At 55.0% G+C, this 13,880-nt stretch overlaps 1 protein-coding gene across 1 annotated transcript; it reads right to left on the reverse strand.

The window, feature by feature from the left end:
• Nucleotides 1-1,035: 1,035 nt before the first annotated feature.
• Ccdc9b (coiled-coil domain containing 9B) lies at nt 1,036-10,042 on the reverse strand. The gene is made up of 11 exons (XM_005364250.2): nt 8,897-10,042; nt 7,984-8,097; nt 7,588-7,695; nt 6,848-6,994; nt 6,636-6,764; nt 5,797-5,996; nt 5,479-5,531; nt 4,647-4,700; nt 4,473-4,563; nt 3,854-3,893; nt 1,036-3,770 (listed from the first exon to the last, which is right to left on the reverse strand). The coding sequence occupies exons 1-11, from the start codon at nt 8,906-8,908 to the stop codon at nt 3,225-3,227; spliced, it is 1,494 nt and encodes a 497-aa protein (XP_005364307.2). The 5' UTR covers nt 8,909-10,042; the 3' UTR covers nt 1,036-3,224.
• Nucleotides 10,043-13,880: the final 3,838 nt, after the last annotated feature.

Genomic DNA, 13,880 nt, shown 5'->3' on the forward strand with positions numbered 1-13,880 from the left:
CAGCTCCTCTTCCCGCAGTCTACTGAGTGCAGGCATAGTTTGCACAGGCCAGCTTTCTCAGCAACCCCTTCGAGGTCCTGCTGCAAGCCTCATTGTGCAAATGGGGAAACTGAAGCTTCTAGAGGTTCAAGTTGACCAAGGTGGATGGAAGGGAGGTCCAGGGTTCATATTTAGAGTCTCAGACTCCAAAGTATGTTCTGCTCTACTACAGGGTCTGGGATCAAAACACACACCTTTCTTACAGCATCATCTCTGTTTCCTTCTGCCTTCTTTGTTTCAAGGTTTCTGCATGTGATCTGTGTCCTCTCCCTCCAGGGTCCCCCTGGGGACCTTCCTTGTTGGCTCCTTCCAGCCCTGCATCTGGTTCCCCAGAGCTGGGTTTAATGAAGACTCCTACTTTTGAAAAGTAGTCTTGTCTGGTTGTTGGAGAGAAGAGGGCTTCCTAAGGGAAAGCTCCGGGTCAGACCTTTCAACAAAGCCACCAGCAAGAGTCACCTCAACGAGCTCTTTGCAGCCTCAAGAGGAATGACTGACAGGGATTTCTCCTGCTCAGAGTTGACTCTGTCACAGAGCAGGCTGGCCACACCCAGAGAGCTGGGAGGTGACACCCTTATCTTATCTTGGAGAAAAGCTTCCCTTTCCCAGGTTGGCATTATTGGCTTGGTGTTATTGCTGGCATTGCCAGCTTCAGTGATGAAGATGCCCTGTGTCGGCTTCCGGCTTCTGTTTTCTCCAATCCCTAGGACGGCTTCCCGCAGTCATCTACTTAATGGCTGTTGCCCATGAAGAAAAGCCCCATGCCCTCAGTCCTCCTTGCCAGCTCTTTCTCCTGCTTAGGTCCCTTTGTAAGGTCTGAGCTAGAACCCTGCCAGATGTTTACATCCTCAGCCGGTGGTCAAACATGTCCTGCTCTGTGTGGTTTAATGAAGTACATTGTGCAATTGACAGCATCCAATGGGGGGGGGCAAATTGTGAATCCTCTCTCTCTCTCTTTCTCTCCTCTCTCTCTCTCTCTCTCTCTCTCTCTCTCTCTCTCTCTCTCTCTCTCTCTCTCTCTGTCTTGAGGATCCTAGAGATTGAACCTAGGGCCTCACATATGCTGAGAATGAACTCTCCCAACCTGCACCCCTAGCCAAGAATTCGAATTCTTGATTACCATCATTTCTTTGCAGTATCTGAATTCAAGAACTCTGCCTGAACCTGCTCTGTTCCAGTCCTATCTCTTAGGAGTCATGAACTCCAGGGCCCGTGTCACACTCCAAAGACCTAGACTTGAGACTGGAAGGCAGGATAAAAACTTGAATTTGGATCCTTCATTCTGGCCCAGGCATGTCTCACATGTACAAGAATGTTTTTCTGCCTCTCCAAACTTCCTCTGACCCTCCTGCCCGCCTCATCCTGTCACATCCCTCCCTAGCCAGCTTCGTTTTCATCCACTGTAGAGCAGACTCCACTACCCACTGCCCAAAGGTTCTTCTGCAGGAGCCTCAGAAGCCAGGAAGCCTCTTCTGCTCGGCAGGGCCAGCACTCCCCTAGGTCCTGCATTGCCAGCAACTGGCCTTAGAGTGTAGACTTCACTCTAACCTGAATTCTTCACACACTCCACTCCAGAACCCGACTCCTCGAAGGGTGCTTCAGGCCAAAAAGAGCAGCCTCCCTCACCTGGGACTTACTAGAAAAGCAAACACCCAGACCTTCCCCAGACCCCCTGGGTTTAACCTGCACACGGAGTACGAGAAGTCTCTAAACAACATGACCTGCTTTGAAGATTCACACTGCCTGAGTAGAGGCAATAGACCCAAGAGCCAGGAAGGAAGGCCAAGACTGGAGCCCAGGTTTCAGGCCACACGTGTAAAGATGGAGATGGTGTGGGCTTTCCCTAGAGTTTCAGAGGATTGTTGTGAGACCCCCACCACATACACACACACACACACACACACACACACACACACACACACACCCTGTAGAGAAAAAAGGGGAGGGGCTGCATGGTGCTATCCAGATGAGGGCCTGGGAGCAAGGGCACAGGCCATATCAAAAGAGGGAAGCAAAGGTGGGGTGGCTCTCTCAGGCTGCTACCCTCGTCATACCCAAGGCTGCCAGGCATCTACAGAGAACAGCACTTGCCATTCAGCCTGGAGCTGTCGATGACTGAGCTCCTTCCCTCCCTCCTGCTGGCAGAGTTGCCCTCGCCCACTGACTGGATCACTGGGAGAAGATGCTCAGGAAATGTTTGTTGTATTGAAAGGAAGCCACAGCTTGTGCAGAGTCTGGATAATTCACCAGACGTGGGCCCTGTGGGAGGGGCCTGGATGGAGACGGAGCGAGAACAACACATCCCGGTGTCGTACTGAGCTGAGGTTGCTGTTCCTCTGTCTCCGCCTATGTGCTGGCTTCTGCACAGCCCTGGTGAGGGGAAATGCAGAAGGAAGGAAGGAAGGAAGGAAGGAGGGAGGGAGGGAGGGAGGGAGGAAGGAAGGAAATGGCCCTGTCTGCAGGGTCCATTCAGGGTGCCCACGATGTCTGATCTGCATATAGAAGAGGCAGACTCAGTACCTGCCAGTGAACTCTCCCATTCACCTGTGGCCACAGACAAGAGAAGCCTAGCCCAGATCAAAGAAGAGGCCCTCCGATGCCTCTCTTCCCTCAAGAAGCCTTCCACTCCAACCTTGTTCCTGACAGCCATGAGCCCCAACCCACTTTTTATGGGCCTTGGGCAATTGTTGAAATCCCAGTTTGGCCATCTTGGAAGGCCAGGACTGTGAGTCACCTGGATGCAGGCATGGGTATCAGAAAGGGGCTGGGCTGGCCACACCAGCACTGAGACTGCCTAAAGCTGAGGAACTCGAAAGCTCTGACTGGGCGGGGAGACCTGGCAATGTGGAATGACAAGGAGCCAGGAGACCCACATTCTGGGGTACTACCAACTCTTGCTTTGTGGGAAGGGCCCTATCCTAGGTAGCAATAGGCCCAGGCCAGGGATACCATCCTTGGACAAGAGAGCCCAGTGTGGCAAATGTGCCAGGGTCCTTGCCCATATGGAAAAGCCCACTTGCGTAGAGAGATGTGCATAGGAGGCCCTCACGCGGTGCCCCTGCGGAATTTTGCCACACTGCTCGACCACAAAGGTACAAGCCACAAGCAGCCAGACCCCTGTCCCATAGAAGGTTCTTGATTGAGTTCTCTCCTCCACAGCCTGGCTCCCCAACTCCCATGAGCTTTGCTCAGCAGCTTCCTGCAGGGCCAGGGCCTCCTGCCCCAGTTCTTCTACTTGTGCCTCTTGCCCTTTGGCCAGTTCCTCTGGGGGCCCTGCTTCTCAGTGCCAGGTTCTGCTGGGCCCCAGCTTTACCTGCCTGGTCCTCTTTGGACTCCGAGGCCTCTGCTTCTTTCAGTGGCTCAGTATCAATGCAGCCTGCCAACCCAGACTGGTGGTCATTCCTTGCCAAGGTCTGCTGCTCAGAACCATTTGGCCGTGGTACTGGACTTTCTGGAACCCCACACCTTGTACTGAGTCTACATGTACTTTTTTCAGGCTTGGGGCTGCTAGCTCCTCCTAGAGAGAGGTCAAGGGGAGCCAAATCAGAATTTTGTGGGGTGTCTAGGGCCACACTGACGGTAGTAGAGGTTCCTGACTCCTCTTTAAGTCCCTCTGGGGAGGCCAGAGCTGGACTGATGGCAGGGATGGTCTCCTGTCTGCCTGGTTCCATTTCATTCTGCTTTTGTTCATGCTCTTCCTCTGTACTGGGAGTCTTCGTGGTGCTCTGACTTCCCTGAAGCAAAAGAAGAGCCCAGCTGACTAGTAAATTTGGGGCTCCCATCCCCACACTGCTCTATCCTATGCCTAAGTACCCACCTCCTGGCTCTGCAGCTTCTCGTCTTCTTTCAGGCCACACCTGTAGAAACACAGCAAGTGGCAGTTTCTGTGCCAGGCAGGTCCTGGGCCAGGCGGGCCCTGTGCCAGGCGGGTCCTGGGCCAGGCTCTATCTTGCTTCAAGTAACCCCCTTCATAACCCCAAAGAGAAGCTAAAGCCCAGAGGTTTCAGAGTAGGGCCAGAACCACAATGAGGCTCCAGAAAGCTTCCTCCCCAGCCTGATCTTGGTTCTCAAACCTAGCCATTTCCTCTGAGCATCCATCCTGGGTCCCCATCTGCTGTTTATGATCAAGCCTGTTGCACCATGAGATCCATAGGGACTCCAGGCATGTCCCTGCGTGCTCCGCCTGGGAAAGGCGCACCTCACATCCCAGAGGAAGCGAGCTGTTGTAATTACCACAGTCTCTGGGCACCAGGCTCTCACCAACACCGCCTATGATGGTGGCCTTTCTCGGTATCTCATTAACCTGTAACGGGCAGCAAGAAGCCAGGAAGCAGGAGCCCTGGGGATGAAGCGGAGGGACCTGGGCCAGTCCAGGAAATGAGGACACCTAAATGCCTGCCTTGATTTTTGTCCCCTGCCGCTTGTTAGCTTGTTACCTTCGGGCTCTGCCAGTCAGCCTCTCCTTCCCCTGGGCTTTGCTGCCTATGGTGGGTGTCACCGAGGGTCTTCCAGATTGTTCACCCCGACCTGCAAGACATTAAGGACAGAGGGCTGTAGCCACTGCCTTCACCAGCGAAAGCAATCCTGCTCCTTTTCTTCTCCCAACTCACGCTTTCCATCCATGGATGGTGGTGGGGGCTGTAGCTTCTGATGGGTCCTAGGACCTAAGAGAGACAAAGGAAATGGGGATGGGGTGTCAAAGGGTCAAACAGAGACAGCAGTTCCCTAGTACCAAGACGCTACCAGTAGTAATCCTGTTAGGAGTTCTACTTCCTCCAAAGCCTGAGCCGCCTCCCCGGAAAAGCCTGGCCAGGCCTGTAGTCCTAGGCTGTTTTTCCACTCCCCAGCTATGAGACATGGCCAGCTCGTTAGCCCCCAGGTTCTACATACAAGGCAGGAAGACACCAGAAGTCTACAGGACAGTTTCCACAGCAGGCCAGGGAGGACCACTTGGACTTATTGGTGTTTTGGTCTTTTTGTTTGTTTGTTTGTTTGTCTGTTTTTTGAGATAGGGTTTCCCTGTGTAACAGTCTGGTTGTCCTGGAACTCGCTTGGTAGACCAGGCTGGCTTCGAACTCACTGAGCTCTGCCTGCCTCTGCCTCCCAAGTGCTGGACTTAAAGGTGTGCACCACCATCACCCAGCTCCACTCACACTTTTACCCCACAAGGACCAGCGTCTGGAAAGACCCAGGTCAGCTCCCACAGAATCCAAACTGAACTGTGCCTCAGAGGACTCAAGAGAGATGGAACAATACGGGAGAGGAAGGAAGGGAAGGAAGATATTTTTCCGTGTTTCCTTTCATCTTTGATGAGACAGAAAAGAGAGGAGAGTGGGATCCTAGATGAGACAGGAGGGTCATGAGTTCTGGGCCAGCCTGGGCTGAGAATGTCCCAAAAGACAAACAAACAAGGCACAGGACACACGGTGGGTATTGGCTCACCCTTTCTGCCTGGGGTCCAGTTCTTATCTCTAGGCTTGCTGCAGTTCTGTGGCCTGAGTTAGACAGAGGAGGGCATTAGGTCTGTCCACCGGGGCCAATGTGAACAGAGGCTGCATCAGCCTCTACCCTGACACTGCCTCCCCTAACCTCAGGGCACAAGGGTGGTGGACCCAAGAGAGGGGGCACACAGAACCCTGAGCCCAGGGTCTGACTAGGAGTCCAAGGCAGGTCCTCTCCCTCCAAGAGGCACCCACAGTTAGCCCTACCCGGGTCCCTCAATCACAATGTCTCAGCAAGCTACTCAGCCATACCACCCACATGGACTTGGCTTTATCCAGGTCCCACGGGCGGCTCCAGTCACCCTGTGCATTTTTGTGCCTGGTAAGACGGGCCAGGTCAATCTGCCCTCGCTCCTGCTTCCAGTGCTTGTAGTCCCAGTTGGCCTCTGGGGGGAGTCCCACAGGCTGTTGGGGAGGTGGGCCTGGGGACACGCCTGGACTCCGGGGCTCCAGACCGCCCTGCAAAGACACGTAGGCTTGTGAGGGAGAAGAAAGGAGATGATTCAAGTGGAGCTCCAGAGAGTCCGCTAAGCCCTTCCTCTCTCAGGGTGTCCACGTTCCAGTATGTGATTAGGTTTGCCTTGTCTCTAGCATGCTGTACTTGCTATGGGCTGTTTGCATCTGAACACTTGTTAGCTGTCTGTTTGGGACCAGTAACTTAACCTCTGTATGCATCACTTCCTTATCAGTAAAAGGCGGTGTCTCCTTTCTTAGTTGTTGGTGTGGGCAGACTGGCCCCTAGATAGGAGGGGCACCCAGAGGCTGTGAGCAAGAGCAAGAGCAATTACAAGGGGCTGCTGCCACCTAGAGGTCACAGCTGGCACATAGCCAGTCGCCTACACATCCCATTGACACTTAGGATAACGTTGAGTTCTGGGTCTTTTCATGGCCGAATCACAGCTCTGGCTTAAACCATTTCTCACGGCAAGGTGCACCCAAAGTGAATATAAGTCAGAGAAGGGGAAGAGGGTGAGAATTCTCGAAAGTGGTGCTTAGGCCAGGCTCCCCTTAGGCAAGGGACATATCTGACTTTGTTTCTCTGCCTCCTCCCAACGGGGATTGCCAATTTGTGTTTCCTATCCCTTCTTGAAAATGTACCTTCCCTGCTGAATCTGGGCTGAAACCCATCTGCAGGGGAGAGCTCTGGCCCCGGACTCCTCCAGATGTCCCCTTTGCCCTTGGGGTCCTTGCTTGGGTGGTGGGTTTTTCACTCACGATCCGTTTGGCCTGTCGAGGGTGTAGATGGATGTCAAGTCTGAGCCAAAGAGGAGGAGACTGCCCACCCGGGGTCTGGAAGCGCCAACGCTCACCCTGGCTTTGTTTTCCATGGTGACAGCTAGTTCCACCCGGTCCCCCATGCAGAAAGTGCCCATCGAGGCGGCAGCATTGTCATCTGTCAGTGCATCAATCCTTCCAGGGGGCACCCTGGCCCAGTTCCTGCTGACCACCCTCTTCTCCTGCAGAGTGAGACACCTGTGTCCTCAGGTCACGTGGGCAGTCCTAGGCAGGGCCAGGTTCTGGGTGCTAGGTGCTGGGCAAGGGGTTCCAAGGTTTGGGTTCTAGCCCTGGCCCTCTCTGGAATGCCCGTGGAGAAACTTGACCTTTCAGGAGTTCACGTGCCAATGGCATTAGCTATCCAAAGCTAAGGGCCAACCCAGGCACCCAAGATGCCATGAGGACTTGTCATCTCCAGAAACCCAGAGCACACAGACAATACAGCCTTATCTCTAAGGCACGGATTCTTTTGCTTTTAGCCTAGATTTTTCTGTCCTCTGCTTCCAGTGAGGTTTTAGCCTCAGGGGCTGGGGTAGGGTGATGACTGTGCTTTCTGGCTTTTGTACAAAGTCATGGGGCTGGAAAAGGCTGTAGAAAGCCTCTGTTGGTGGTCTTTCATCTGCCATCCTTTGGGGGAGCATAGCAAGACTTGGTTGTTAAGGAGGCCTGTTGCTGGGGGGACACCCAGAAAGGCAAACAGGAGAAAGTGGGTTAGGTGTAACAGCCCAGGAACAGAATCATGCCTTAACTCTGCCACTCTCCAGGGTGAACTTACACCAGGAACCTGGCTGATGGTCACTGTGAGGCTGTCAGGTTGGAAGAGCCCTGGTGTGGTCACAGCCATGCCCTCCTGCTCTGCCTGGCGACGATCTTCCTCGATCTCCTGTGAGAGGGCCTGGGATCAGCAAGGCCACGGCCCCCCAGGCTCACAGACACACAGACACCGCTGACAGGCCTACACAGAGAAACACCAGTGGGGCACCAGGGGGCAGAAGCACCGGCCTCACCAGTGCCCGAGACTATGACCACGCCTCTGAGAGGAACGATCCACCCAGACCCTGGGTCAGGGCCTGGAGACGGGGTCTAGATGTCTCAGAAAGAACCTGCTGCATGAACAGGCTTTGAGGGCACTCAGGGACGGGAGTCCTCTCTGCCGCTACAACCCACTCACCTGGTACCTGCGCAGTAAGGCCTGGTTCTTCTTGCGCAGGGCAGCTATCCTGCGGTCCAGCTCGGCGTCTTTGTCCTCGTGCCTGCGCATTGTGGACTCAGCTCTGTGAGGTCCCTGCAGAAGACAAGGAACACAAGCTCACCAATGACCTAACTTCTAACATTCCCGCTCAAAGAACAGGCCATGTTCCCACGTTAAGGAACACAGAAGGTAAAGGGGCTTCTCTAGGAAGATGTATGGCCCCAAGCCCCATCCCAGTGAGGCCTATCTGCCAGTCTGCCTCCTGGGGGGCTCAGGTCAGGACTCTGTACCCAGGGCCTTTGCTCCCATCAGCAGGCTGCCCCTCCCCCTGGCTCCCCAGGGAGTTCTGCTGTGAGCACAGCCTGGAATGGGAGTTAAAAATGGCTCTGGCAGCAGAACCCGCCGTGACTGGGAAGCTGCCAGGGGATTCAGGAGGTCGAGGGGGTGGGGGGAACTCTTTGCCTCCCAAATCTAGAAACACACACACACACACACACACAAACACAGGTCTCAGCTTGGTTCTGGCCTCCTGGGCACTGGATCCCACAGTCTGTGCGCAGTCTGCAGGAGAGAGCTGCTCAAGCAGGCCCAGCCAGCCCCCCAGGTCGGAGCTGCTGACTGGTGGGCAGGACAGCAGCGGGTCCATGGCAGCTCCAGCTGGGAGCTGCTCCGGGAAAGCCACATCTCCGCATCCAGATCTGAGGTCCTGCTCCCGTCTGGCTGTGGGGTCTGTGTTCCGCCCAGTGACTTCCCCAGCCCACCACCTGCCTCATCATGGCCTTCTTCCTCCCAGGCCCAGTTGTCACCAGCTGTCTTCAGACTGTGACTGCTTAGTAGTTCAGCCCCCTCCCATCCCCCAGAAGCCCTCTGCCCAAGACAAGGTGCCACTCACAGCCAAGTTCATGGAAATAGCAGTCACTGAGAGGATTCCAAAGCAGCCCCGGGAGCCAGAGCTGGAGGGAAGCTGGAGCCACCAGAGCCGGGCCTGTCTGCCTCTCCCTGCCGGCTTCAGCTTCTCTGCTCAGCACAAGAGATCATGTTGTGATTACCAGAGAGTGCTCTGGGCTCCCAGCCAGGAACGTCTGGCCAGCCGCCACCCCCACCCTTCCACTCTCAGAGGGCGAGGACCAGGGCACCAGCAGCCAGCTGGTCTTGTCTAACACCTCTCCCTGCCCTGCCTCAGTGTCCCCACACAGGAGGCCTGGGCACCCAGGGCCCACCTTAACCTGTGGTCCTGAACCCCGGGAAGACCCCTGCCTGTATTTGCCTGCAGCAGAATGGGAGGCCCGCCGAGGCCTTCACCCTCACGATAGGAGAAAAGGCAAGGGATGCAGGCTCCACACCCTGAGGGCCTCACCTCAGGCATTCCTCCGCTCTCCTACTGGCTGTCCAATCAGCAGAGGCTTAAGTCATTAGCCAAGCGTGAAGAACCCTCTTCCCCAGCCGGCACACACCATCACAGACCTCAAAAGCCCCTCCCCGTCATCTGGTCCCTGAGGTTGAACATGGTTTCTCTGCACTCCGAGCACGACCACTCCTGAAGGCCTAACTCTCTGGGTCACCAGCCCCTTACCAAGGCTGAGATGGCCTTTCTCTGGGGTCCCTAACATTTCCACTCAGGAGCAGTCAGGACCCTTCTCTGTCTTGTACTCCAGGGAGGACCTTTCCAGACCCTCGGATCCCCAGAAAGGACACGGGCTCCTTCCCTAGCAGTCCTTGCACAGCCGAGGCCAGTCTCTCAGCCCAGGGGTGCCTAGGTCAGCTTCAGTACTTATGAGGACATAGGCCTTGAATGAGGTCCCTGACTGACCAGCTCAGCTCTTTTCCCTCACCATTGCCTCCTGTCTCTGTGTTTTCTTGCCATCATCCTCAGCCCCTTTGCTGTCCAGGCTTTCCCCCCTGGCCCCACACCCCATCTCCGCAGCACAGCTCCCAGTTCCCGTCCTGCTTGCAAATGCTACTGTGTACCCTCCTCCCTTCCTGCCGGATGTTCCCACTGAGTCAGACTGTGTCCTTTCCCAGCAACGGTGACGCACCGAGCTCCTAGATCCTCTCTGTCTCCCTCCCCCTTTGGTCTACACACACACACACACACACACACACACGCACGCACGCACGCACGCACGCACACACATGCACACGCACACTCACATGCACAGTCGCATGCACATGCACACTCACACTCGCATGCACACGCACACTCGCATGCACACTCACACTCGCATGCACACGCACACTCGCATGCACACTCACACTCGCATGCACACACACATGCACACACACATGCACGCACACTCACATGCACACTCGCATGGACATGCACACTCACATGCACACGCACACTCGCATGCACACGCACACTCGCATACACACTCACACTCGCATGCACACGCACACTCGCATGCATGTGCTCACAGGCACACATTTCTCCCACCTTCTCTGTGCCCTGCCCCACAATCCAGTGAGTTCAGCCTTACCCCACCCGTCTCCGGAAGTCGCGAACCCCACCCCGCCATGCTTCTTCAGCGAGAAAGTCCCCCCAGAGCCCAGTGCGAGAAGGAAAGAGACCTAACGCTGTCCACTCTCTTTAGAATTTGAGTCCCCTGACCAGGTGTAGGGAGGAGGGATGTGGATAGGCTGCGGAGATAAGGTGAGGTCTGTCCATCTCAGCTCCCAGTCCTGACCAGGGTCAGAAGGCATAGGTAGAAACCTGGCCACCCTGAAGATAGGGTGACCCAGCCCTCTCGAAAGACTGCAGGAAGATATCCTGAATGTAGAAGCCAAATTTTCCCAGCCGTCAGGCGGAAAGACCATGTACCCTGAACAAACCTGCAGTCAAGACCGAATCCACGGTTGCTGACCTTGTGTTTCCGAGAGTCACACAGTCTGCCACGCTCTTGAGCAGCCCCCACCTTCTTTTGCCAGTTTCTCCACAGCCCACCGTCTGCCTGTCTGCTCTCACACAGGACAGAGGCTGAGAGCCGAGAGTGGTATGCCGGATGCCCTGAGATTCTCCAGGGCCGGGCGCAGGGCCCCCAGGCAGCAGAACCTCATTGCTGCAGGAGGAGGATGGAAAGAGCCTGCCCTACACTTTATGTCACTGTGGGTGCCCTGTGCACAGGCTGTGACTGCCTTTCTGGCCACTCAGAACACACACAAACTGAAGAGGGCAGTTGAGTGGCAAAGAATCCCGGGTGGAGGGCACAGGAAGTTGGCCTTGGAGGCAGGAGGATTTCCAGGCCAGTATCCCCAAACACAGGTATTTTACTGAGTCACCACTAGGGGGCAGAAGCATTCCAAAAGCTTAGCTACGGTTGGGGGAGGGGCCCCCTTTCTCGCTACCATCTCTCAACCTCACTTTCCAGCTTCCTCCGGCTAGATGACTGCCCCGTGGTAGAAGCTTTATTTTACTGAGGAGGAAACAGGCCCAGAGAGGTGTTGCCTCTTGGGCTGTCGCGCCTGGTCCGCCACAGACAAAACAAGCAGCCAGGGCGGTGGACTTGCCGTCCTAGGAGGGCCTCCTTGCCGCTTTCCACAGCCGCCCCACCAAAGCTAGATTGATGGAGACTTCTCTCTCTACTCTAGCTTTCTCCTGCTAGGCTTGGGTGGGGTGACCATGCTTGGGCTTGGATCATTCCTCTGTGGTAGCTCCCCACCTTCCCAGGCCACCTGCCAACTCAAGCGGCAGCCACACCTTCAGGTCCTACATCATGTGACCCTTATTGGTGGCATCTGGAAAAACACAGCTAAAGATGGTTGTAAGTCCAAGCTTCTCTCTGGGGGGAAACAGGGAGATCTCTCCAGGAGAAAAAGCCTAAGAAGTCCACCACGGAGGCAGGGATGCTCAGGCCCTCCTCTCCACTCCTGAGAGGCTGTTCCGTGGATGGCTGGTTGATCAGGTCTAGTACTAGGGCCTTTGCCCTACTCCTTGGCCTTGGTCTAGGAAGAGGCAGATGGGATGGCGGATTCCAGTCCCTTATCTTTCCACTTCTATAAAATGAGATGGCTATCCCCCTCAGTGAGTCATATGATGATAACATTTAAATACCTAGCAACATCCATTTTAGGAAAACTGTGTGGCCCAGAGTAAGGTTCAAACAGTTTTCTTCTTGGGCCAGATACTTTCATGCTAGTCAGCCGCTCAGTGTCCTTTAAGGAGTGTCCAAGGCTGCCTCTCCCTGTCAGGGGCGGGAGCACATTGCAATTATTTAAAGCATTTGTAAAATACTAGGGCCATCCTGAGGGTCCTTTTGGGACCTCCTTTCCTGTCTCCTGCCCAACAGATCAAAGCCCAGCTTCTGCACCACCACCCCTACTGGGAGATCCTCTGTATCTGCTCTCCTTCCAGGCCCCAGACTGTGCCTTCTCTCCATACCAGCACTGGGACCTCTGGAAGCAGACCTCGTCCTTTATCGGCCTGCAGATCCTAGTAGGCTGTCCCAAGCTCCCATGCCCGTCCTTAGGAATGGCTCTGCTTTTTTTGGGGGGGGGGCTGGGTCCTTAGAGGTCACCAGTGGGAAAATGTTGAAGAGGACAGGCAAGGGCGGGTTGTATTAGGCCCGGCTACTAAATGGGCCACGCTCCAGGTGGAAAGAGATGGTAACTCTAAGCACATTCCTTTCCTGCATGACCTTCCACCTCTGCCCGCTCCTAATGTAGACATTCCTGTCACATGAAAGATTGTTCTGGCTCCTAGGCCTAGAATGGAGACCTCAGAGTACAGGACCAGTCCTGAGCAGTTGATAACCCGAAGGGTGGAGGGAGAGACAGGGTGACTAATTTCTTTGTTTGCACATATCTTTTAGTAAAGAGTTCTCTGCTAAGAAAAAAAATTCATTCTTCTGAATGCCCTAACAAAGGAGATGGGGACAGCCAGGCGTCCCTCAGGAGCAACCATGCAACATTCTGGAGGATGCAAGAGCCGGAGATGATAGTGTGTCCAGCAGGAGATGCCCAGTGTGAAGCGAGGGGAGGCGTGCTGGGTTAGAGAGTCCAACAGGCCAGGGATGATCGCGTTCACTGCAGAAACTCATTGCACCACGGCTTATACCTGCTGAGCCCCACACCTGTGACGTCATTCGATCTCCTCAAGTTTTGGAATCTGTGGATGAGCCTGAGCTGGTACTATTGACATCTCTGTGGAGATCAAGGTCAGTGACCTGAATGAATGTCTCTGTGGCACTTCCTGAATCATCGAAGCTAACTGCCTGTCACCTCTTTCTCCAGCCCATGCCCAGGGTGGGCCACTTTTGTCAACACGGCCACCAAACCAAGGCATCAGCCTGCTGGGCAGGCCAGGGAGCAGAGAGGCCTGGCTACCCCTCCTGACAAATACTGGAAGGTCATAGAGAGGGCTAGTGTCCTGCTTTGGGACACTATTGTATGTCCCTATCAGCCCAAAGACCCCATGTGCTGCCCGCCCTGCATTGCCCCAGGAGACTCCCTAGTATCTCTCTTTCCTGATCCTGATCCTGCTTCCAGCTTCTCACCACAGACATGCCCTCCTCACCCTCTACCAGGGCAGGAAGTTGCCCTCTGTCAACCAAGCCTTAAGCCAAGCACTTTGGAACCATTTACTCTCTGTGAGGTACAGGGCTAAAGGGTAGAGGGGATACACATGTGACTCTGGCTCTGTGGCCTCCAAAACCTTAGGACTGTGGAGAGCAAGAAGCAAAGCTCACTCTGCGGTGAATGAGTCAATGTGCCCACCACCACTCTGGCAGCTTCCCGTCTCCTGAAGGTCTCTGGCCCCAGTCTACCCACAATGCGTTACCGTCTCCATCCATCCCATCAAGACAAAGTCTAGCTCCTCTCTGAAAGCCCTCAGCATCTCTACTTTGTCCTGCCCTACTCTGGGCCAGGGGCTTAGAGCTTGA

Source organism: Microtus ochrogaster (assembly GCF_000317375.1).
Source record: "Microtus ochrogaster isolate Prairie Vole_2 chromosome 14 unlocalized genomic scaffold, MicOch1.0 chr14_random_1, whole genome shotgun sequence".
NCBI classification, from domain to species: domain Eukaryota; kingdom Metazoa; phylum Chordata; class Mammalia; order Rodentia; family Cricetidae; genus Microtus; species Microtus ochrogaster.